This window comes from Hyperolius riggenbachi, chromosome 2, assembly GCF_040937935.1.
Source record: "Hyperolius riggenbachi isolate aHypRig1 chromosome 2, aHypRig1.pri, whole genome shotgun sequence".
Classification (NCBI taxonomy): domain Eukaryota; kingdom Metazoa; phylum Chordata; class Amphibia; order Anura; family Hyperoliidae; genus Hyperolius; species Hyperolius riggenbachi.
Genome location: NC_090647.1, coordinates 444,851,026 through 444,876,475, shown reverse-complemented (window position 1 = coordinate 444,876,475; position 25,450 = coordinate 444,851,026). Strand labels below are relative to the sequence as shown.

Genomic DNA, 25,450 nt, shown 5'->3' with positions numbered 1-25,450 from the left:
CCTCTGGCAACCTAATGCTAAGGGAAGTAAGGGGGAAGTGAAAACACACTTATGGTGTGGTTCAGTGAGGGATTGTAGGTTCATGGAGGGCAAAATCTACGGTGCCAGGACATCTGTGCCTATAGGCTCCAGTGAGGTAAATCCAGGCCTGATTGTGTGTCTCTGTGTGCCTTTATAAAGGGGGCTCCTGCAAGGGCCTGAAATAACTCTCAGTGAATTCAATCAATGTTGTAATAAAAACCCTTGGAATGTGCATTTGGTGTGTTGACCACTTCTGGATTTCTCTGATGTTTGAAGTGGAGGTCATCACCTTTATGGATCAATGGTGTGCCGTGCATATCAGCCTCCGAAGAAGCAAGGCTCAGCCCATTGCGAAACGGTTGTAAGGCCGTGCACCCTCTAGCGCCCACCGCCATCTCCCTCTCCCCAGCAACAGCACGATAAGTACCACACACTTCGCTTTGAATTATCTTGTGAATGTGCTTACTTCAGTTGTTTGTACACCTGCTATTATCGCATTAAAGCTACAGTGCCAGACACTTTCTTCTTCCTAGTGTTTTGTTATTTTGTTTTGTTTTTTTTTATTTGGTATTCATTTCACTTATACAATATTTAGCCAACACTGATTATAAGAAAGGTATTGTACTTTAAGACAATTCACAAACCTTGAGCATCAGTAAGAGCAAAGTACTTATACTTTGCATTATATGTCAGTTATGTTGACTGAGAAATCACTTGCCCAACCCCCATGTATAAATCCGCCAATACTCATCATCTTGTGAGAGACATTTCTGTAACCTTGGAAACTACCAAGGGACTTACATAAGCTCTGAATTTTCTCTCCTGCAGAATTAAATATCATGTCTGTTTATACACAGATATGAGGCATGCCAAGTTGTGGTAAACATGCACTCTTTCTAGGCATTCCAAACTTTGCAGGAATCTCTCTGTGGGTATAGATGAAGAAAGCATCATGTAAAATAAGTAAATGGAAATGTTCAATGAAAATGAGGTATTTCAAAAGTATATGGCAAACAAACACAACATTCAGCTTTATTAATTTACAGTAGTACAGTTGTATTGTTTGTTAGATACAATGTTGAGAATACAAGGTGAAATTCTCTGGGGCCACATTTCTCTAAACTAGGCAGGAAATTAGTGATTTGATTTTAAAAGACACCTGAACTGGGAAGGATATGTTACTTTTAACAACAGGGCGACCGTTTGAGGGAACAATCACTGTACAGATGTTGCACTGTTTAATGGAGAAGGTAGGCGGGACAACGGGGCAGCACAAGAAAATGCGGCATCCAGCGAAACAGATAAGTGTGAACATAAGAGGCTCATTCATCACTCGTCATTTAGCAAGCCGCCGTGTCTGATCAGGTCACTAGACAATGTTGTGTCCACTGTCCAGGTGCCTGGCTATCATGCTGAGCTTTTGGCTTTAGTAGTTTTAGTGTCATAGATACCTGCAACAAGGATGCAGCTAGTGGAGTCAGACCAGAGTCAAAGCATCTGATCTGCATGCTTATTCTGGGCCAGTGACTTGATGTATTACAGCAAAGTAGAGCACAGAAGACAGGCAATGGCAACTGGCAGAATGAAGATGACAACCTACATATTCCTTCAAAATAGTCATATATTGCAGGGGATACAGTGACATAAATACATTTTATTCAAAAAGCTGCTGTATCTGTTTTGTATTTAAAGATTTGTAAGTTAGTATTTTGATATTAGTATCCCTTTTTTTTTTTTTTTTTTTTTTTTTTTACAAAGGGATGCCTCATAAGGCACTGGCATTGGGCTCCAGTGGGTTGGCTTTAAAGGAGGAGGGACACATGATCATTGAGTGTCTCCTTCTGACAAGGTCATCTGACATGGTTGGTATCTTTTAGGAGACTTTTTTTCTTTACTTTTTTTTCGGGTACAATGTATAATACTTTAATTTCATTTTTCAAGCATTATCTGAGTAATAAAATTATGATGATGCCTGATTGAAATACTTTCCTTTTACTGATCTTTTTATGGTAAATGACAATGACACTGAGGGATAATTTAAATGACTGGAAATCAAGTCTTGCTGAGAAGACATTAAGGCCCAAAAATGTAAAAATATAAGCTTCCATATAGTGCATGTATGATCACAGCAGGTTTTAGCTTGCAGAACTAAAAAAAATCCAACAAAATCATCCCTCACTGACCCATCAGGGATAAGTAGTGTATGTGAAAAAATATGATAATAATAACTTAAAGAGAGACATAAGGTATACAGGCTGCACTAGGATCCAGACACAACTGGTGAAGTTTGAAATACTGCCACTGGCAATGCGATCTCCTTTTCAGGTATTTGCAGTAGGTGATATTTGGGCTGCTGTTTGCGGAGCCATTTCTAAAATCTTCACTATTGTATCCACAATGCTTGAAGGTCTCAACCTACATAGCTAGAAATTTGGAAGTAGATAGTGATGGAGAGCAGTAATAAGTTGTGGTGTACCAGAGTGTGGCATATGATAAGTGGTACCACACGCACTCTGTTAAAGTATCCTTTTCAGGCACAAATGTTTTTTTCAACTCCTTCCTACACTACACAGAAACGTGAAAAGGGAGGAGGTTGGTGGGTGATGATTCTGTGAAGAGGAAGAAACTCCAGCTCTTCTGGCAGATCTGTTATTTCTGAATCGATCCCTGGGTCATGTGGCTGACAAAAGCATGTTGAGGCTCTGGAAGAGAGGGGTAGGGGTAACAAAGCCTTCACCTCTTCCTCAAAGCCTTTGTCCATACTACGGTCAAGAGGTTCATTTCCACCACTGGTGCTCAGGACGAGGTAGAAATGTAGGCCCTTGGGGGACGGGGGTGTTTCATGGTGGCATCTGGAGTTTCTCTTGAACATAGAAACTCCCCAAATGCTCTTTGATGCAGGTGAAATGTGTATAGGGGTACTAATGTTCTCCTTACCCATTTCCACAAACAGTTAAAACCGAAATAAAAACAAAACCATAAAAACCCTTTTATGTTCTTAATTAACTATAAATATTTTCCTATAGTTAATGATTTCACACCAATATTCTTGGAAATTATCCCACGTCAATATCCTTTCAACCTTGATTGAAGATTCCCAAATCCGATTAACTTGCGCTCCCTCTGCACACATCACACCCCAACGTTGGCACTCACTATACTAAATAGACTGATTGAAATTCTCACTGAGTGTGGGATTATTAATAAAAGGTAAGTATTTATGGTACATTAAGAAAATGAAAGGATATTTTTTTTATGGTTAATTTTTTATCTCTATTTGAACTCTTCCTGGGCACCAGATGCAGGAATGAGCCCCATGTTTATGGTATGGACAAGGGCGTTAGGGGATAGGGGGATGCTTTGCTCTCATCCAGAGCTGCCACACATCATGGGCCATGATTATAGCCCAGGTTGCTGAGCCCCACACAGTCCTGGCTCTGAATCCTGGCTAATATACCAGCCTGCTTGGGTGACACTGACAAGATGTGTCAGGGAAGTTTGGGTGCTGTCATAGGTACGGCAATAACTAGAAATGTGGGTGCTGGACAACGTAACAACTAACAGGAAAACCCAGGGCAAGTTGCGACACTGTTGCCAGGGATTGCTGTACAGCCCAGCCACAGTACTGCTGTATAAGTATTCCTGGCAAATATAGGTATTTTAAATTTCCTATTTCCTATTTCACTGGTGAAATTCAAGACATGTTTTCTATAAAATGCAGGCTGATACCATCTAGTTTTCAATTTTGGATAATGATAACTTTTGCAAATGGACTCCCTAAGGCAGGGAAATTTTACTTTAACCTCCTTAGCGGTAACCCCAAGTCAGGCTCAGGGCTGGAAATCCACAGCTCAGAACGGTAACCCCTAACATGATTTATGGTAGCTGTCACAAGGTTATTGCAGAGCATAGCGTGGAGCGGGCATTTCAACTCACCTCCCCGGGGATCCAGATGCCGGCAGCCATTCTTCTTCCTGTCCTCTGAGGTTCTGGATCCCTCTGGTCTGTCATCATGATAACAGTTGGCGATCTCACTGTAGGGGTACAGCATCACCCCAAAGATTGAGGGAGAACTGCAGCGCTGGATCCCAGGGAAGTGGGTAAGAGCAGGGGCTGCTGCAAGCTTTCTGGCCGCTTCCACCTTGATTGTTTTGTGGTTTTAGGGTCTAAATGCATGCAAAAATATGACATCGCTTTTAGAGCTTAAAATCTGGAAATAATCATACCACCAGGGTGGTTAAATAGCAATTGACTCAACACAGCAAAATTTGCCCAAAGTCAGTATGATGTGTATTGTAATTGTAATTGTGGGGAGATTTACTACCTCTTGGTCAAACTCTGCATATGGCAAAATTTACAATACTAGGCAACAAATAGTTCCAACCTCATCCTCCAACAGTCTTGCATTTACATAGGCCTCAAATTGCTGATTGAACAATTTCTTGCATCAGGTCAGAGCGGTTGAAAGTGTTCTTGCTAACTGTGCTTGAGCACGTGCGCACACACGCACACACACACACACACACACGCACGCACGCACGCACGCACGCACACACGCACGCACGCACACACACACACACACACACACTTTGCTTGCTAAAAAAATAGCAAAATCTCACAGGCAATTTGCAAATTTGCACCTTCATTTATATTTGGCATTTCTATGCACAGTATGCAAGTGGGTTTCAAGGTTCTTTGTTTAACGCTTGTAGTGTATGAAGTACTGACGTTAGCCTCCATTACTTCTGCTGCCACCACAATGTGCTCTTGAAGAGGCACTTATTCCAAGATTTCATCTAATGAAGCCAGTTGTTTCTGCACAATGTGTCATGAATAAAGGTCTTTTCATTTTTTGTATTGTTTGTTAGGTTCTTTCCACCTTCCTTTCCTATTCCTTAGGGCACGGCACGGCTTTCTGCTTAGTCTCCCAGTGAAGAGTATAGGAATAGACAGCAAAAAGAGAGTGACTTTAAAGTGTGGTACCACCTAAAGTAAGTGGGGCAACATGAAATAAACCCGTGAAGTAATATTGGTGATTTTCCATATATTCTCTGACATTCCAAGTGATATTTCAACAGCTTTGGCTCCCCAGGACCATTTCTTCTCATGTTTGAGTCTTATTGGAGAAAAGCACTTTACAAATGTTATTGTATAGTATTGTATTATGTCCTACAATAAGAAGACCATCCACGACCCTATCCCCATACACATATACTTGGTTAAGGGAAGTTACTGGGCCACAGAAGATGAACATCACAGATTTTTGACCAACTTCAACCATGCCGCTCTCAGACCACATATGAGTGTATGGGTAGGTTTTTTTCTCTTCATTAACACTGCCTGCGGTTTAAAGGTAAAATGTAAGGTAAATTGTAAGTTGTTTTACTGCCCTCAAAACTGTAAGTGTGAATGAGGCCATCTAATCTTGAATCTCATATCGCAAGAGTAAATAAAGAAATGACTGCCCAAACAACATAGGGTGTGTGGTGGAGGAGGATAACATTGGATATCTTGCCTGAGGCACCAAAAAGGTGACAAGCAGCCCTAGTCTGTCTGCTAGTAAATCAGCCTAGGTGAGTCACTACGCTAAAAATTAATCAGGATGCAACCGAGATATGCATCAAGAATGGTGCTGAATAGTTCACGCTAACACACTGTCCAATTATAAGACTTCCCCGCACTGTGGTTAGTCTATTTATCTTTGCTGATGCTTCCTCAGCACCATTCAAGGTGCCCATCCCTTTTATAGCACAGTAGTTCCATCTCCATTCCAGAAGTTACATAGACTTTGGTTCAGTATTTGAATAAAGGTATTTACCAATATTTTTAGTTTTTTTAAAATAGTGGCTTGTAGGCTTTTGTAGGCGGGTTGTTCTTTTTCAATTCAGGGACATCTGCTTTAAAGTAAACCTGAATTGCAGTCATAAAAGCATCAGAACATTTTGTGATGGTGCCTCATATAAGTTTCCTCATTTGACCACGCTCCAGCCTCTAAACTGATTTAGAGGCTGGAGGTCACATTTATAGAAAAGGGTGTGTGCACGCATGCGTGTATTGGGGAGCGGGTAATGGAAACCATTCCTACACTTCCCCCACATTGAAGAACACGTAAATAGGTGCTGGGCCCAGAATAGAATTGTCTTTGAAACCATCTACTATATATGGGTAAGTAAGGTTGCTGTGAATGCAGCCTTCCGGTTTTCCTTTTTTATGGTAGAGAAACACCCAAACATGCCACAACTTAAAAAATAACTGAAGTGAGAGGTACATGGAGCCTGCTATATATATTTCCTTTTAAACAATGCATATTGCCTGGCTGTCCTGCTGATCCTCTGTCTCTAATACTTTTAATCATAGATCCTGAACAAGAATGCAGCAGATCAGATGTTTAGTATTTTAGCCACTTGGACATGATTGTCATGTCCAAGCGGCTGCTGTTGCGCTCGCATGCCTGCGTGCTTCGGTGTTGCCCCCTGTTAGCCTGGAGATCAATGAATGAACACATTGTTACCATTCATTGATCTAAGTTTCCGGTAGAAAGATTGACAACTTCTTATGAGAAGCTGCGGTCTTTCTGAGAAAAAAAAAGTCCTCCTTATACTTCCTGTAAGCAAGAGTGCTCGCTTACAGGATGGAATAAAAAAAATGACTGTGGCCATTTTGTGGCTAAATAGTAAACTGAAAAACTACATGTACATATATTTTTTTTTCACATAAAACACATTAAATTACATTTAAAATTAACAGGTTAACCCCCACACCCAAAAAATACCCAAATGATATTTTTAACTAACAAAAAATATGAAAAAATTACAATTTGAAAAAAAAAAATAGTTTCCTAAGGGTCTACATTTTTTAATGAGAATGTCAAGAGATTATATTACTCGTATTTTTTAAATTATAAGCTTGTAAATAGTGATGGGCGATGATATACATTGTGATAGGGACAACATTTAATGGTGTAATAACTGGGACAAATGGGCAAATAAAATGTGTGGATTTTAATTATGGTAGCATGTATTATTTTAAAGCTGTAATAGGTGAAAACTGAGAAATAATGCATTTTTTCAAATTTTTTCTTAATTTTCCTGATAAAATATATCTAGAAAAAAAATAATTCTTAGCAAAATGTACCACCCAAAGAAAGCCTAATTGGTGGAAGAAAAAATAAGATATAGATCAATTCATTGTGATAATTAGTGATAACGTTATTGGCAAATTAATGGGTGGTGAAAATTGCCTAAGGTGAAAAAACACTGAGGGCTGAAATGGTTAACTGATGTTTGACTGAATTTGCTGCATGCTATTTTCATGGGGGTGATTCAGTCATTACAGATGTTTGAAAGATCAGCAGAATGCCAGGTAACTGGTTTTGTTTAAAAGGAAATAAATATGGCAGCCTCCATATCCCTTGTAGTCCAGTTGTCCTTTAAAGCGGATCCGAGATGAAAAACTAACTATAACAAGTAACTTGTCTATATATCTCATCTAAAGTTTAGATAGTTTACACAGCAAATCTAGCTGCAAAAACAGCTTTAATAGAATATGATTATTTGTTCCTGTGATACAGTGACAGCAGCCATGTTGTTTGTAAGCATTACACAGAGACAGGCTTATCTGCATCTTGAGAAAAAAAACCTAATCCCCCCTCCTCCTCCCTCCTCCCCCCTGTCTCTGAAATCTCTGGCTAGTAATACCCCCCCCCCCCCTCCTGCCCAGACTGAGCTCCCATGAGCCCTTGCTACTGTCTGAAAGTGCCTTGGCTCTCTGAAAACCTGTGGGCGTGGCTTGTTTAGTTTATAGGGAATTAGAGTATTAAAACAAAAACAAAAAGTATTTGGCTTGAGGAATGCCCTATAAACATTAGGAAAGGAACACAATTATGCAATGTGTAAAAGTTCATCTCGGATCCACTTTAACACAGGAATTTCAGACAAACAAAGCTTTTTAAACCATTATTGGTAGTAATCCATTAAAGGTACTTGGGGGCACTTCAGGCTCAGTTCATCTCCAATAGTTTAGCATTCATATTGCTGTAGTTTATTCCCCTGCAGCATAATGTGGTCTTATGACACACTAAAAACTGGTTTTTATAGGAGGTGGTACATTCATAAGTACTACAGTAGGTGTTCTATTACTAACTAAAAACAAAATATTCAGATAACAAACAGGCTTGTATGTGGAAGTTTTAGACTGCATTCAGGGATTCAGAATACAGAAATCATAGATTGGCCCTGTAAATGCAGTACAGTAATACTACAATGCAGTTTTTAATTTGATAATGTGTTTTAATTGACACTACAATGCTCAATATTTTGTTTTGTATCAAAAATATATATATAAATACTAGCTTAAAAAAAGCAAAATTTAAAAGCAAGGCTTGAAAAGCAGACTCGTGTAGTAAAGTGATAAACCAAGATAACATTTACAAAAAATGCTGGAATAGGTATGGGTACACTGAACTATCTCTTTATTGACAGCTGACCTTTGTAGGCGTTTGGACAGCAACAGTAACAGCCTTATGAGCAGCATAGAAATAGCATTTCCTGCTTAAACAATTGATACAAATCACCTTGAGATTGCTGCAGTTCCCTTTTGCTACTATTTTTGGGTTTTTGTCGATAAAACAAAGACAGAGTTGAAAAATATGTGTCACTGTAAAAGTCGTTTATGTCAGTAACAAAAACTGCACATGTGTCATGTTTGTGTGAATGTAAAAGGTGGGCATGTAGATAAACTGACATAAGACAAACAGTGATACTCACGCTAACAATAAGATGTGGCATTGGATAGAAACTGGCTTATAAAGATTGACTGATTGTTCTAATTTACCAGCTCCTGTATTAAGAACCCACACAAATCTGAAGAGGGGAAACTGCAAAACAGGCAATAGGGGGGGGGGGGAAGACAGAAGAATCTAAATTGAAAAGGGACAGTGGAAAAAAAGAGGTGAACATCATGGAAGAGAAAATAGGAAGAAAAGTAAAATCCAAAAAGGAGAAGGAAAAAAAGCTGTAAATGAATGTAGGATGTAAGGGAATTAAAGGGACCCTGAGCAGAGGCATAAATTGAAAACCTGGACTTACCTGGGGCTTCCTCCAGCCTCCATAGCCCACAAGGTCCCCCCGCATCCTCTTGGTTCCTTCCTCGATACCACTGGCAGCTCCGGTAATGCGTGGCCCTTGCACACACCGGGCTTGTTGTAACATGTCCCGAGCATGCACGGTTCTCTAAAGACTGAGCCGTGCATGTGCAGGATGCCAACAGCGACTGGCGTGATGATGACGTACTGGGTGCGTGCACACGCGCCGCGCATGCGTGATTTAAGCTAAAGTCACTGGATTACTAGAGCTGCCAGCAGGACCACAGAAAGGACCAAAAGGGTGATGGGGAATCTTGCGGGCTATGAGGGCTGGAGGAAGCCCCAGGTAAGTCCAGATTTTCAATGTATGCCTCTGCACAGCGTCCCTTTAAGGCATTGCAAAACACTGTGAGACAGAAAGTAGGGAATGAGGAGAAAGAAAGAAAGAAAGAAAGAAAGAAAGAAAGAAAGAAAGAAAGAAAGAAAGAAAGAAAGAAAGAAAGAAAGAAAGAAAGGTCAAGAGGCATAGATAAGGTTAACTAGAAAGAGAGTAAGAGAAAAATAGAAAATAGTGTGCCTGTGTGAGAGAGTGAGAAAGAGAGAGAGGGAGAGAGAAATAATAATTGGCTTTTCTTTTTTATGTAGACAACAAAATTTGGTAAATTTGAACCAAGCTAATAAGCGGACCTATATTACTAATCTAGTATTTGGAATATTTTTTATACCATATAACCAATAACTTTTCCACAGAGCTTAAATGAGTTTCATTACCATCCTGTCCTGTACTGAGGCTAAAAGTGCTTTTTTTCCCTCAAATTTTGTGAATGACTTGTATTGGATATTTTTTTTCAGCATTACTTCTTTACACAGATCAGAAGTTTCATTAAAGTATTTTCTTTGTAAGACCTAGGGTGAAACTTAACTTACAAAATTCAATAAAAAATATCAGACTGTCGTAATTTGGTCAACCACTCTGGTGCTGTCCAGGTCCACCATTTCAACACATTCTATCTCCTCCCGATTCTCCTGGTTTTTCTTTTCTTTCCGTTTTTTCTTCGAGGGTGGAACAAAAGTCAGCATAACTGGCAAAATTGCAAAGCAGTGAAAGAATGTGACAAATGCTATCAAAAACAAGCACCTGAACAGTGTACGGGTCAGATTTGAAGGCACAGCTGCGAGAGGGATCAGACCAACAGTGTAACAGAGGTAGCTCTGTAAAATGGCTACCCCGTGCAATTCTAATGAATTTTTCACCCATTTAGTTCTTGTAAATTCTTTTCCCAAGATAAATGTTGATATTAGTGGTGCACAATTGTCTATGGTGTAATTAATCCCATAGATTAGGCAAAGCACAGATATGCAGTCTAACTCAACCTTCCATAATGTCATGAAACCTATTACTCCAAACTCTACAGAGGCCACGGTTAGCGTTATCCAGACATTGATGATGGAGCTGGCAATGAGAAATGAAGAGAAAAACAACAGGAACAAAGCACTTATACAAGAGTTCTGTAATGGAGCTCCAATTGAAGAAGCGTATCGATCCATGTAGACAAAAGAAGGATTAAAAACAATGAATTTAACTTTGGACGTTAGAGAAAGTTTTCTTAAAGTTTCTAGGAGATCATAGAGTTCTTCCCTGTTTGTTTCCATAGTCTTGGCAATCAGAAACATCCTAGAAGCAACAACATCAACTTCATTGTTGTATTTTTTGGGTATGATGATATCTTCAGAAAAATGTGCATATCGTGAGTTTTTGAGAAAAGAGTATCTCAGTATGTCAGTGAAGTTCTTTTTGGGCAATCCAGTAGATATGTTAAGTTTTCTGAGATAGTTTAAATAGCTCTCAAACCATGATATCCTTACAAAGCCTTTTGTGTATTCTAAAACATCCTCCTGCACACTTGTATTCCAGTACTCGATAGACTCGTAGATGTAAAACCCAATGACTGGGCTGTAGTTGCTGAAATACTTTTGCTGAATTGCAGTGTAAGTTATGGTTCGTGTCTCAGTTGCGACTATGTTACTCAGGTCAGACCCTTCATTGACCTGCAGGTAGCCCATTAAGGCGAAGGAAATATAAACAAGATAAAAGAGAACTACAAAAGGTTTGACATATGTGTTTGTTATCCAGTCACAGTAATATCGTCTGAGGAAGCAAACCAAAAGATGACTTTCATAAGAGTTTGTTTCTTCCGAGTCTGTTGTGTCTTCACTAAATCTTGCAGTCATAAGAAACCTGTACCATAAAGATTTGACCTGTAGAATTTCAGGCTTTGGCACTTTCCTGCAAAAGATACTATGTTGGTAATTGTTTTCAATGTACCCAGTAAACACAAGGCTAGAGCCATAGAATGATAGTACGTAGAGGTAGTTGAAGAAAATTGCTATACATGAGTTGCGGCAAAATATCCTTGCAGCTTCTATGTTTGTGAATGGACTTGCACCAATCCCAAAAGTGACAAGATACATGGCAGTGGTGAGAGAGAAGGAGATCATGGTCTCTGCATACACAACAGCTGTCCTTTCTTTCACATGTTGGTCTTCTCTGGTTTTCCTCCAAGACGACAGCATTTCAAATGTTCCATATAATCCGTGACCTGGAAGCAAACAAATAAATAAATTATATTTCTCAACAAGACTATTTAGCAGTATCTATTGCGTTTCTCAGATTTCTCAAAATAAATAATGCTTGGTATCTTTAAGCCTGTTTTCCTTCTGAAATACAGGCAGCACCCTACTTACAAACAGGTTACTTTCTGATGTTTGTAAGTTGAATTTGTTTGTAAGTTGAGTCATGTGTTCTACATAGAGAAACGTCAATAAATGATTTACTTTCAGACAACTCTGGATTTGGTCATATACTATAAACTATGTTTTTTTGTTTTTTCTCAATGTGCTTTTAATTTGAACTAATTACAACAGTTTGCAGTTTACATAACAACAAAAATAAGCAATAAAAACAGTATGGTATATTTTGTACATGGCGACAAGTTTGTTTGTATGTATGAAAAATTGCAACTCAAGTCATCTATAGGTACTGTCTGTATCTGGGATTTGCTTAAAGTATACCAGAGATGCTGACAATGAAAGATTTGATTTGAATTCCTCCTAGTCCATAAACACCACTGAGTCCCTCACCCTCCCTCCGCTCACCTGAGTTCAGCTGCAATCAGCCCCAATTACTGGCTAAGTCGCGTCAGTCGGGGTCTTCTGCGCATGTGCGGGACATTCGTGCATGTGCAGAAGACCCTGACTGAGGTGACTGAGACAGTTAGTGGGGCTGATTGCAGCTGAACTCAGGCATGTTATGGATGACAGCGAGGGATGCATCGGTACTCATGGGGCTGGAGAAAGCTCCGGGTAAGTGTCAAATCTTTTGTTGTCAGCATCTCTGGTTTACATTAAAAGTTCAAATGGAGTGGTTTCAATCTCCGTCTTTTCTTAACTCCTTCCCGGTTATTTGCTTTTTGTTGTTTTATCTGCAGAAAGAAGAATATTGACAAAATGTCAGTCTTTCTTGTGAACTAAACTATTTGTATGTTAGGTTTCTGTGATTGTGCTGTGAGGAATGTGACATTCCTCTGACAGGTACTATTTTGCCTTTTTAAAATACAAGGTAATTGCAAATATCATCCTCTACATGAACAAACATGGTATATCATTTCAAGACATTGATTTAAATCACATTACTATTTTTTAGGCCTAAAGTCCAAAACCGCTAACTTGTGTCTATCATTTATTTATAATTTATGACTTTTACCAGGTCATATACAGTATAATGCAATTTGTAGACAGTTGTATCAGGCTCTTTGGCTTTCACTAGTGCAAGATATGGTGGGGATATTGTTCTGATAGATAGATTCAGTATGTTCCATTTCACCCAGTTATACTAAAATGAACCAAAAAAACATGTTTAATGATGTCTAGAAAGGTAGATATAAAGATCTAAGCTAAGTTCCAGGTCTTAAGCATAATGAGTTGAATTCAATTAGGAATTCAATTAAATTTAATTAGGAATGGTCAATAAAGCCAGTTTCTAATTTCAATTTGTTGCTTGCAAAAAGTTTTGCAAAAATTGAAAACTTTTTTTTGTAAAAAAATAAATAAATACAGTTTCCAACCATTTAATGATGTGGCCAGTAACTAGAGCAGCTTATTGGACAGATCCTTGTGTTAGGATGCCAAAATATACTTTTGTGTTGTTTTTCACTCTGCTTCGGTATTCACAGTGTTTGAAATGGGTTGCAATAGTTATGCAAGTCTCAGAGCTTCAGTCAACAGTAAATCAAATCTGCTCTGTTAACCTATTAGCAGCTTCAATAGAGTCATCTCTTTTGAGATAAGTGCACTGCTTTCTACCTCCGTCAGCAGAACTTGTTGTGCTGCAAATTCTTGGAATGCTTTGATCTCTCTCTACTAGCAGAATGTAGAAACTGAAAGCAGAAGTCCTCTGTTATTGTCTCACACTGCCCCCCCTACTGACAAGTAGCTATAAATACACATTACAGCAGTACTAATTAGAAGCAAGTAAGTGTAACAAATAAGAAATAAAAAATGTGCTAAAATAAATTGGCCTGAGCACTTGCAAGCCTCTAAATAAATTGGCTGCTGAAGGGTTAATAAAGGCTCATGATTGGCTAGGGATCAATTTAATTCACTGATAATGTCACATGCATTCGTATATTGGCATTCTTCATCTATCACTTTGTTTGCTCTGTGACTAGAAAGGAATTATGTGTAAAAGAAAATGGTTTTAAATTATTACGCTGTAAAAAAATACAAAGTGTAAATAAATATACGTGATACCTGTTTATATAAGTAAATGAATAAAACAAGGAAATATAAATATAATAAAAAATGTAAAAAATCACACCCTACCCCCAATAGTTTATTAACTAAAAGGATTTGAGATGATCACATTTCAGGGCTTAGAATTAGTCTAGTACAGTATTTATAGCACTTTGGATTTTTTACAATAGTGGGCACCAAATTGCATTCACAGCGAGCGCTGTAATCACAGCGCAGGAGATTTGGGCGCACACTGAGTAACTTTGGTGCCGTCAGGAGACGGAGCTGAAGTTACATTTTAAAACACTATAATTCGGCCTCCAGCAATAGCTGGCAGCCAAATTATATAATTCCCCACTATCCATGTGGACCTAATAGTAATTAACGTTGTCGGGACTTGTGTAGCAGCAGGATAAGCCATATACCGGCTGTATCCTGTGCCCAAGTCTTACATATGTACGCATTCACAGACAGAAAGAGGTATAACATGATCAGCCCATATTATGCAGAACACCCACTATATTTGGTATTGCTGAAAAAATGGCAACACAGAAATGTTTTAGCTTATTACATGGTTAATAGTTACAGTGCTGCCAAAACTTCGTATAATGTATATAAAATTGACTTTATTCAATTCAAGAATTACAATTTATTCTGATTGATTGTGACATTTACAAAATATGACTAATGTACGCCACACAAGTGTTCAGTTTTTTCCCCACTTATGAAGAAAAAATTATTGAAAATTCTGAAACCATTGCTTGGATCAATACATTAAAGAATTGACTATCTATTCTACACCAATACATTTTCATAAAAATTGATCAGAAAATTCCAACACTCCCGATTGACTTACATAAAAAAAATTGAATAAAAAAAGCTTTAGATTTCACTGTACAACCAATCGTTAATATCGACTTACTGTAAAATCAGATCAGTTTATTGTATCATGTGTGGCCACCTTTAGACAGATGAGAAGCATTAAAGGTAAGCAAAATCTATAACTGGCCAGCAAAAAAACAGCCACCCAGAGCTGGTGGATGTATAACCTTCACTTAAAAAGGTTCATATTAGCTGCATACAATGGAAAAGGGGCATCCAGAGGTAATAATAAAACTGTGTGAAAAACAATTAAAAGCATAAAATGAGGTGGTTAACTCAGAGATGAAACAGAATTAATAAAATACTTTTATTTGCTCTTGGCAATGCATTTGATGGGTGCATAAGACCAAGGCAATTTCTGTCCTTCTTGTCACCCCAGGCAAGAACCCCTATGGTGCCCCCCCCCCTCTTCCTCCATACAAACATAAAAACGTGCACTAAATACCACAGTATTGAAGTTCACCATCTGATATACTTTCTATGTACTTTTAATTTGAATTGTGCCCATCGAATGCACTTTCTGCCATTTTTAAATGACCCAGTATCAAACAGTGTAGAATTTGCAATTATTGTTTATTATATTTTATAAACTAATTTATGATATAAGCCGTGTGCGTATTATACATGCAATCACCATGTCCAAACAACAGATAACATGTACACCTCAGAATACGTCCAGATATGGGGCCTGATTCACAAAGTGGTGATAACTCAGTTATCACACCTAAAAGACTTTTGACGTGATAACCTTTGCACCGCTGAGTTAGCACCGCTTTGTGCTGGTGATCGCGCGCAAAGTCCCCGCGTGCAAAGTTTTGCGCATGCAATCGCGCAATTCCGCGCGCAGCGTCCATAGGGTTTAATGGGCGTGCGGGAATTTTGCACGAGTTTCTTCTTATCACGCCTAAACTGAGTTTAGGCGTGATAAAGGGCTTTTCACTGGCGTGCAAAGTGTTTGCACCGCTGAGTGAATCAGGCCCATCATGTCTCCCACAGATCCAATGCACATGAGATGACCCGCACATATCACATGCACATGACATGTCTCCCACATAACCCCACAGATCCAATGCACATGACATGACCCCCACATAACCCCCACATATCGAATGCACATGACATGACCCCCACATATCAATGGCACATGACATGTTCCCTACAGATCAAATGCACATGACATGTCTCCCACAGATCAAAGGGGGCCAGAGCCAGGTGGGGTGGAGAGGGGTGCATCCCTCCCCAGTATAATAGCAGATGCACCCCAAGAAAATAGGTAGCCTGCCCCCACTAGTAATAGCCAGATGTGCCCCAGTGTTGTGTTAGGTAGCCTCCCATCCCCCAAGTAGTAGCCTGATGTACCTGCACAATTAGGTTGCCTCCACCCAGTAACAGTCAGATGAACACCAGAATTAGGTATCCTCCCCTCTTCCTCCCCAACCTCCAGTAACAGACACTTGTGCCCCAAGAATTAAGCAACCTCCACCCCCCAGTAACAATTAATATGCCCCCAGAATTAGATAGCTTTCTCCCAAGTAATAATGAATGTGCTCCCAGCATTAGATAGCCTTACCCTCAGTAACAGCCATTTGTGCCCCCAGAATTAGAGATAGCTCCATCCCCCCAGTAATAGCCAATGTGCCCCAGAATTGGATAGCCTCCCCCCAGTAACAACCATCATGCTCCCATAATTAGATAACCTTCCCCCATTAATAACCAATGTGCCCTCAAAATTAGATACCCCCCCAGTAATAACCAATGTTCCCCCAGAATTAAATAGCCTCTCTCCCAGTAAGTAAAAACCAATAGGCCCCCAGCATTAAATAGCTCCCCCCACTAATAACCAATATGCCACCAGAATTAAGTATCCTTCCCCTAAGAACCCCCAGTAATAGCCAGCAGTGAACCCGTTAGATAGCCTTATTCATCCCTCCCCCAGAGATGTACAACTGCAGTAGGTGAGAATTCCAGCACTATCTGACTCACTTACCTATCCTGGGTTTCCAAGCGATAGAGGTTCAGTCGTCTGTCTCCTTTACGGCTCCACTGCTCTGTACTTCCTGACTCTCAGATCAGTGTGAGAGTCACTGCAGAGTGGTGGCACTGCAGAGGAGACAGATGGGTTCTGGTCGACCAGACCTTTATCACTTGGAAACCCAGGATAGGTGAGTGAGTAAGTTGGTGCTGGAATCCTCACCCTTCTAGCCCTTCTCAGTGGGGGAAGGTAGGCAACAGCACAGAGCACAGAGGCAGGAGGGGGCCCAAGAAGGAAAAAGAGGGAGAAGGGAGCTACAGTGGGTTGCAAAAGTATTCGGCCCCCTTGAAGTTTTCCACATTTTGTCACATTACTGCCACAAACATGCATCAATTTTATTGGAATTCCACGTGAAAGACCAGTACAAAGTGGTGTACATGTGAGAAGTGGAACGAAAATCATACATCATTCCAAACATTTTTTACAAATAAATAACTGCAAAGTGGGGTGTGCATAATTATTCGGCCCCCTGAGTCAATACTTTGTAGAACCACCTTTTGCTGCAATTACAGCTGCCAGTCTTTTAGGGTATGTCTCTACCAGCTTTGCACATCTAGACACTGAAATCCTTGCCCATTCTTCTTTGCAAAACAGCTCCAGCTCAGTCAGATTAGATGGACAGCATTTGTGAACAGCAGTTTTCAGATCTTGCTACAGATTCTCGATTTCATTTAGATCTGGACTTTGACTGGGCCATTCTAACACATAGATATGTTTTGTTTTAAACCATTCCATTGTTGCCCCGGCTTTATGTTTAGGGTTATTGCCCTGCTGGAAGGTGAACCTCCGCCTCAGTCTCAAGTCTTTTGCAGTGTCCAAGGGGTTTTCTTCCAAGTTTGCCCTGTATTTGGCTCCATCCATCTTCCCATCAACTCTGACCAGCTTCTCTGTCCCTGCTGAAGAGATGCACCCCCCGAGCATGATGCTGCCAGCATTATATCTGACAGTGGGGATGGTGTGTTCAGAGTTATTTGCAGTGTTAGTTTTCCGCCACACATAGCGTTTTGCATTTTGGCCAAAGAGTTCCATTTTGGTCTAATCTGACCAGAGAACCTTCTTCCACATGGTTGCTGTGTCCCCCACATGGCTTGTGGCAAACTGCAAACGGGACTTCTTATGCTTTCTGTTAACAATGGCTTTCTTCTTGCCACGCTTCCATAAAGGTCAACTTTGTACAGTGCATGATTAATAGTTGTCCTATGGACAGGGTCTGCCACCTGAGCTGTAGATCTCTGCAGTTCGTCCAGAGTCACCATGGGCCTCTTGACTGCATTTCTGATCAGCGCTCTCCTTGTTCGGCCTGTGAGTTTAGGTAGATGGCCTTGTCTTGGTAGGTTTACAGTTGTGCCATACTCCTTCCATTTCTGAATGATGGCTTGAACAGTGCTCCGTGGGATGTTCAAGGCTTTGGAAATCTTTTTGTAGCCTAAGCCTGCTTTAAATTTCTCAATAACTTGATCCCTGACCTGTCTTGTGTGTTCTTTGGCCTTCACAGTGTTATTGCTCCCAATATTCTCTTAGACAACCTCTAAGGCACTCACAGACCAGCTGTATTTGTACTGACATTAGATTACACACAGGTGCACTCTATTTAGTCATTAGCACTCATCAGGCAATGTCTATAGGCAACTGACTGCACTCAGATTAAAGGGGGCCGAATAATTATGCACACACCACTTTGCAGTTATTGATTTGTAAAAAATGTTTGGAATCATGTCACATTTTCGTTCCACTTCTCATGTGTACACCACTTTGTGTTGGTCTTTCATGTGGAATTCCAATAAAATTGATTCATGTTTGTGGCAGTAATATGACAAAATGTGTAAAAAACTTCAAGGGGGCCGAATACTTTTGCAACCCATTGTATGTGCCCAGACACGGCCCAGCTCTGTAGAAAAAGTTAACTAATGATACAGTAGCCACCCATGGGCGGTGCTCTTTGACAGGATTGCACCCCAGGCAACCGCCTGTAATGTCTGTGGCCTTTAACCTTTTCACCTCCCCCAGCAGGAGTATCTACGTCCCTGTATGTACACAAATACAAACAAATATAAACAGATGGTTTTGTTTCTATTTTTAGAATACACTGACTCTATATCTCCATCTTGTGGCCAAAAAGCAAAACCACATCCAAATACCTTATGATACACCTTCCCATAGAAATATGAAAAACATGTTAATTATTTTTAAAAACCCTTGGAGGTGAAAGGGTTAAACAGCTGTCAAGAGCTATGTTCTGAAATTTCCTGCCTGTTGGTGGTGGTATTGACTTGGACTACCCTGGACTTCCACTATCCACCAGCAGGTGGCTGTGTTCTGTTTCTGGCAGCCCTGAACTTCCACGATCCACCAGCAGGTGGGCTGTTACTATTGTTACAAAGACTTGCAGTTCCCTGTTTGGCCTGCGATGGCTCCAAGTGAACTCTCAATATGATTACTTACCACCAACTGCATCCTGTACTTGCTAATCCCATTGTTTATTTAACAACTTCTTGCTAGTTGCTAGAACTTTGTTACTTGCAGACCTGAGTCTCTGGACATTTTCTGTACAGTTCCCTGATCGAAACCTGTTCCTAGTTTGTATCTGTATCTGAACCTGCAAACCTGTTGCTGAACCTGCTATCTTGCCTTGACTGTGCTTTGTGCCTGCTCCTTTGTACAGCACCTGTATCTGAGTAACCTATTGCCAAACCTCTTAGCTTGTCCTGACTCTGCTACTGCCTGTTCCTTGATACTGTGCATTATTGTATATATCTGTATGTTGTGTATATTTGTACATATCTCCTGCATATTCCCTTGTAAATACAGTAGATAGATAGATAGATAGATAGATAGATAGATAGATAGATAGTCAGGGTATTTGTTTAAATGCATGTACACTGCATGTCCTGGTTTGTGATTCCTTATATATAGCATACAATGCCTGTGGTTGCATTTAATTTGCATTTGTATGCATGCTTGGGTTTTCAATAAACACTTTATTGTACTTTATGTCTGGTCTCTGTGTCAGTATTCCTGAAAACTGTGGTAATTCCCTGACTACCTGTCTAGTAGTAACCATAACAATGGCCCTGCATAAGACCTAATTGTTTGGTGTACTTTTTAGTATGTTGTTGATCATTTGGGAGCAGGGTGAGCCAAATGACAGCTCACCTTTCTGCCGCTTAAATTCCTGGTGGGTTTAAAGGGAATCTAAACTGAGAAGGATATGGATCTTTCCTTTTAGAATAATACCAGTTGCCCGACTCTCCTGCTGATCCTGTGTCTCTAATACTTTCAGCCACAGCCCCTAAACAAGCATGCAGATCAGGTTATCTGACTGAAGTCAGATTGGATTAGCTGCATGCTTGTTTCAGGTGTGTGATTCAGCCACTACTGCAGCTAAAGAGATCAGCCGGACTGCCAGGCAACTGGTATTGTTTAAAAGGAAACACCCATATCCCTCTCAGTTTAGGGTCCCTTTAATTACTATTACCCGTTCAAGTAGTAGCAACTCAGAGGGAGAATTCAGGGTTCTGCGATCGCCAGATCCCCAAATTACCCCTGCACGGGCCGTGGCCTATAGCATTGCTGCTATAGCGCATATCGGTGCCCAACTGAGGTGCCACGTGGCCTGCGCACGGGGCCAAGGTGACCTGCTTTGCTTCTTTGGGCCAATTTTATCAGTGTCTTCTGTGTATCCAGCTTGGCATTGAGGGCCTCTGTTTGCACCACTATAAAATCCTGGCTCTCCTAACAAACCCAAAGAAGTCAGTTTAAGAAAATTGATGTTTTGATGAACAAAAAGGAATAAGTCTGTACTCTTGACCCAGCATCCACAAATCATTCAAAGGCATGCATCAATATAGGAAGTGTGTCACATTGTTGTAGGCTTTTATAAATAACATGTTACATTTCAGGTTCATCCAAGTGTATAATCTGTTATAAATATACTGTAGCTGCCATGTTTTTAACTTTAAGTTAAAAAAAAAAAGCAAAAAAAAAAAAAAACTTGGTGTCACTGCAAAACATGAAATCTCATGTTATTAGCACAATTAAATGCAAGTTTCACATCACATTTTGATTGAAATTTACTTTGCTTGATAGGCAATCAGTGCAGGCATTGTAAGCACTCATGCTGTCAACTGTATCATCTGTCTAAATGTTTTCTGTGAAAACAATCTGCATTTTTAACTGACTTTTTGCACTTGGAAATTATTGACAATTTAGGAACGCCTATAAAATACAATGACTTAGGTTTTGTTTTTGTTTTTTTTGTTTTTTTCACTTGGTTTATTACAGCAATCTGACCTTGCAGAAAAGAACACACATTTAGTATTCATTCCGTTCATTTCTTCTTGCAGACATTACTGAATTGTCAGCAATTATGAAATATGGTCAATTATGTAGAATACAGTGTTCAAGGGCAAAAGCTGTAATGGGCTGTGTGTCTTAGCAAGTATTTGGGGCAGTATGAGTTGCTTATCCTTGACCTAACTGGCAACATTAAAAGCTGGCACAATGAGCATGATTCAACAGCACCTAGGATTAATTTTCCTCCACTGTAGAAGTGGGCCAAAAGCACTTATTTACTGGAGGTACAAGTTAGGCAGCAATACAATAATATGATGCCAATGTTCTTAGGCATCATTTGGAAAAAACACAAAATGCAAGTTAAAAAAAAAGGAACAAGATAATTTCAGCAATTAAACGTAGTATTGGGTGCTTATCCAAAACAGGTGGCATGATTTCTGCAAACTACATTCAGCTGAAGTGAAGAAACCTAGGGGCCAACACAGGATAAAATAAGTGAAAAACTTACCTCCTCCAAGTAGATACCAATTCAGTTGATAATTTGTCAACAATAGATTTTACTCAATTACTCCACAGTGTAACATATTTTGCAGGGTCAGTCCTGCTTCATCAGGCTAAAAAACTAAATTAGGTCTTTTAGAAGGCCAAGTGCCTAGGAAACCCAGGGGTTGGTTCACAAAGAAGAAACCTAGGGGTTGATTCAGAAAGCCTATTTATGTTTCACCTTAAAGAGGACCTAAACTCTTCCACACAAGAGAAGGAAAACACAGAATAACCCACCCTGTGTGTCTAATTCTCACTTATCTGAAAGTAAAGTAACAAGCCACTGTAATTTGAGCTCTCGGCTCTGTCTGAACTGTGCCGCGGTGTGCTGTTCAGACAGGCTATATATGTAAACACAAGAGGTTAACCCTGTATGTGCTCCCATTAAACCAGGAAGTAACTACACTGCAGAATCTCTGAGAAGTTTTGGGGTCTATAACAAATAAATGTTTTCCTGTGAAGGTTATTATGCTGTTGCTTATCTTTTAAAGCAGAGGGAAAGTCCTGGGTTTAGGTGCACTTTAACTGTAAGGACAGCTTAGCCTATATGCAATTAACTTTTTTTCCTGAGTTTTCTCCTAGGAGATAATTTTTCATCTTATATTTAAAATAACTTTTTACCATTTTGGAATTGAAAAAGTACCAAAAAGTAGTTGAAAAGTTCTATGAAAATTACTTTGTGTATTTTCTTGCTTGCTGGTGATTAAAAATGCATTTTATTTACAAGTTGTGAAAATATCTCCTAGGAGAAAAGTCAGAATAAAAAGTGAATTGCATATGGGCCCATGAGATAAACAAATAAGGAGAGTTATATATATCCACAAGAGGTAAGCGCTCACAGCTAATATTAGGCAAACAAACATATAACATATAGATTTTGTCAAGGCTTTAGCATCTATCCCGTTCGCCTCCTCTTAAGCAATATAATGTTATAAAAAGAGGTTGGCGCTCAGGATACTCATACCCTCTCAGAGGTTAAAATACTCAGTACATATTAAAAACAACAATTGGGATAAAACATTCCTCTGTAGTTCATATATCAATGTAAAAATTAAAATGTCCAAGTGCTATGGCCCTAAATTTTCAACACGTTGCTGCTGGAGTTTTCCCTCTTCCAGATGTCACAAATACTGTACTCCTGGCTGATATTACAATAGCAGACCTCCACCAACACCCTTTGTGGTCCACTCACCGCTATCCTAGACCAACAAATGGTCTATATGCGCCTTGGGACCGTTACCGGGTCGTCCCCCACCTCTCCAGCAAGAAAGTTCCACTGTTAGCACCAGACCACTTCTTCAAAGGAACCAGCCTTCATATTCATCCTCATGAAAAAAACTCCATATAGTGTAATACTGCTAAAATTAATTTATTTAAAACAAGCAATTGCACTCACATGTATCCTCTTAAAACAGCGCATAGAGTGTTGTTCAAGCGGGCTCTCCCCCGCATAGGTGGCCAGGCTGGCAGGCTCGTCTGAACGTATTCCCCCGTCTTCCGCCGCACGTACGGAGATCAGGAACGCCACACGTGTCCTCCTCGCCGCCGCTCACCCACACGCTTGCACTTCCGCCTTCACGTCAGACTCCGCCCTATCGATTTCGTCACACAGTGACTCATCAGGGGCATGGAGTCTGACGCGTATGGCGGACATTTTTATGCCTGGCGCGCCCTCCGCGCATGATCACTGCCCCTCTCCACAGCCTGCAAGTCTGCCGCCATCTAGGGCACAGTTACATAATTACATCTTCCATCACATTAGAATTCTCTCATTGCTTCTACATCCTAAAACTTAAATTATGATCGCTGGATAATCCTTATAGTAAAAAGGCTACATATTGAGGCATTTACATATATTTGAATCCCCACCATACAATAGAAAACCCACACTATCACATTAGTCCCTATCATGTGTGCCATGCAGTCCCGCTCATCGCACCCTCACAAATACACTATCAATTCCCATATTATACCACCTCCCCTCCACCCTTCTTATACCCCTCCCCACCTTCCTCTCACTACTGTGCCTAGCGCGGGGCTACATGCTCCACATTTACACAGGGTTTAGATATTCACAAAACTTTCATCCCAAAACAAAACACATTACATTACCTTATACCAATTCTATCTGCCTATTCCTAATTATCAAGACCCCATTAAATCCTCTAAATGTCAACCTTTGTATACGACCTAACCCTTATATGTAGCCTGACAGGGTGGAGGGGAGGTGGTATAATATGGGAATTGATAGTGTATTTGTGAGGGTGCGATGAGCGGGACTGCATGGCACACATGATAGGGACTAATGTGATAGTGTGGGTTTTCTATTGTATGGTGGGGATTCAAATATATGTAAATGCCTCAATATGTAGCCTTTTTACTATAAGGATTATCCAGCGATCATAATTTAAGTTTTAGGATGTAGAAGCAATGAGAGAATTCTAATGTGATGGAAGATGTAATTATGTAACTGTGCCCTAGATGGCGGCAGACTTGCAGGCTGTGGAGAGGGGCAGTGATCATGCGCGGAGGGCGCGCCAGGCATAAAAATGTCCGCCATACGCGTCAGACTCCATGCCCCTGATGAGTCACTGTGTGACGAAATCGATAGGGCGGAGTCTGACGTGAAGGCGGAAGTGCAAGCGTGTGGGTGAGCGGCGGCGAGGAGGACACGTGTGGCGTTCCTGATCTCCGTACGCGCGGCGGAAGACGGGGGAATACGTTCAGACGAGCCTGCCAGCCTGGCCACCTATGCGGGGGAGAGCCCGCTTGAACAACACTCTATGCGCTGTTTTAAGAGGATACATGTGAGTGCAATTGCTTGTTTTAAATAAATTAATTTTAGCAGTATTACACTATATGGAGTTTTTTTCATGAGGATGAATATGAAGGCTGGTTCCTTTGAAGAAGTGGTCTGGTGCTAACAGTGGAACTTTCTTGCTGGAGAGGTGGGGGACGACCCGGTAACGGTCCCAAGGCGCATATAGACCATTTGTTGGTCTAGGATAGCGGTGAGTGGACCACAAAGGGTGTTGGTGGAGGTCTGCTATTGTAATATCAGCCAGGAGTACAGTATTTGTGACATCTGGAAGAGGGAAAACTCCAGCAGCAACGTGTTGAAAATTTAGGGCCATAGCACTTGGACATTTTAATTTTTACATTGATATATGAACTACAGAGGAATGTTTTATCCCAATTGTTGTTTTTAATATGTACTGAGTATTTTAACCTCTGAGAGGGTATGAGTATCCTGAGCGCCAACCTCTTTTTATAACAAAATAAGGAGAGTTAATTCATGAAATAGACAGATAAGAGGCCATTAACAATTATCGTTTTCTCCTGAGTTTTCTCCTAGGGGATAGTTTTACACTTTTTCAATAAAATGCCTTATAAACCACCAGCAAGCAAGAAAATACTCAAAATAATTTTGATACTACTTTTTCAGCCACTTTTTGGTACTTTTTCAATTGCAAAGTCCTGAAAAGTCATTTTGAGCACAGACTGGTCCAAAGTCCAACTAATACAATATTTAACAATCATCACTTAAATAGTTTAGTTCCTCAAATGGTGAAAACACCCGGGCCCATATACAATTCACTATTTCTCCTGCGTTATCTTCTAAGAGAGAGGTTCCTAAAAGTTGGTGAAAAAGTACTATTAAAAATGTTTTCTTGCTGACAAAGTGTGAAAATATTACCCAGGAGACCCTCAGGAGAAAAATCAAAGCTTTCCAGCCCATGCCAGACCAAATCATAAGGCTGCATATGGTTTTAAAGGGAACCAGAGACGTTGGGGGGAAGCTTTAA

General features: G+C 40.2%; 1 protein-coding gene across 2 annotated transcripts in view; it reads right to left on the bottom strand.

Annotated features, from left to right (window-relative positions):
- Positions 1 to 9,546: 9,546 nt before the first annotated feature.
- Positions 9,547 to 25,450, bottom strand: part of PTCHD1 (patched domain containing 1) — a 264,954-nt gene continuing 249,050 nt past the window's right edge. For both annotated transcript variants that reach the window (XM_068270022.1, XM_068270023.1), the window contains one exon: positions 9,547 to 11,703. In XM_068270022.1, the coding sequence (XP_068126123.1) occupies positions 10,049 to 11,703 (1,655 nt within the window). In that variant the 3' untranslated portion in view covers positions 9,547 to 10,048. The remainder of the gene's footprint in view (positions 11,704 to 25,450) is intronic.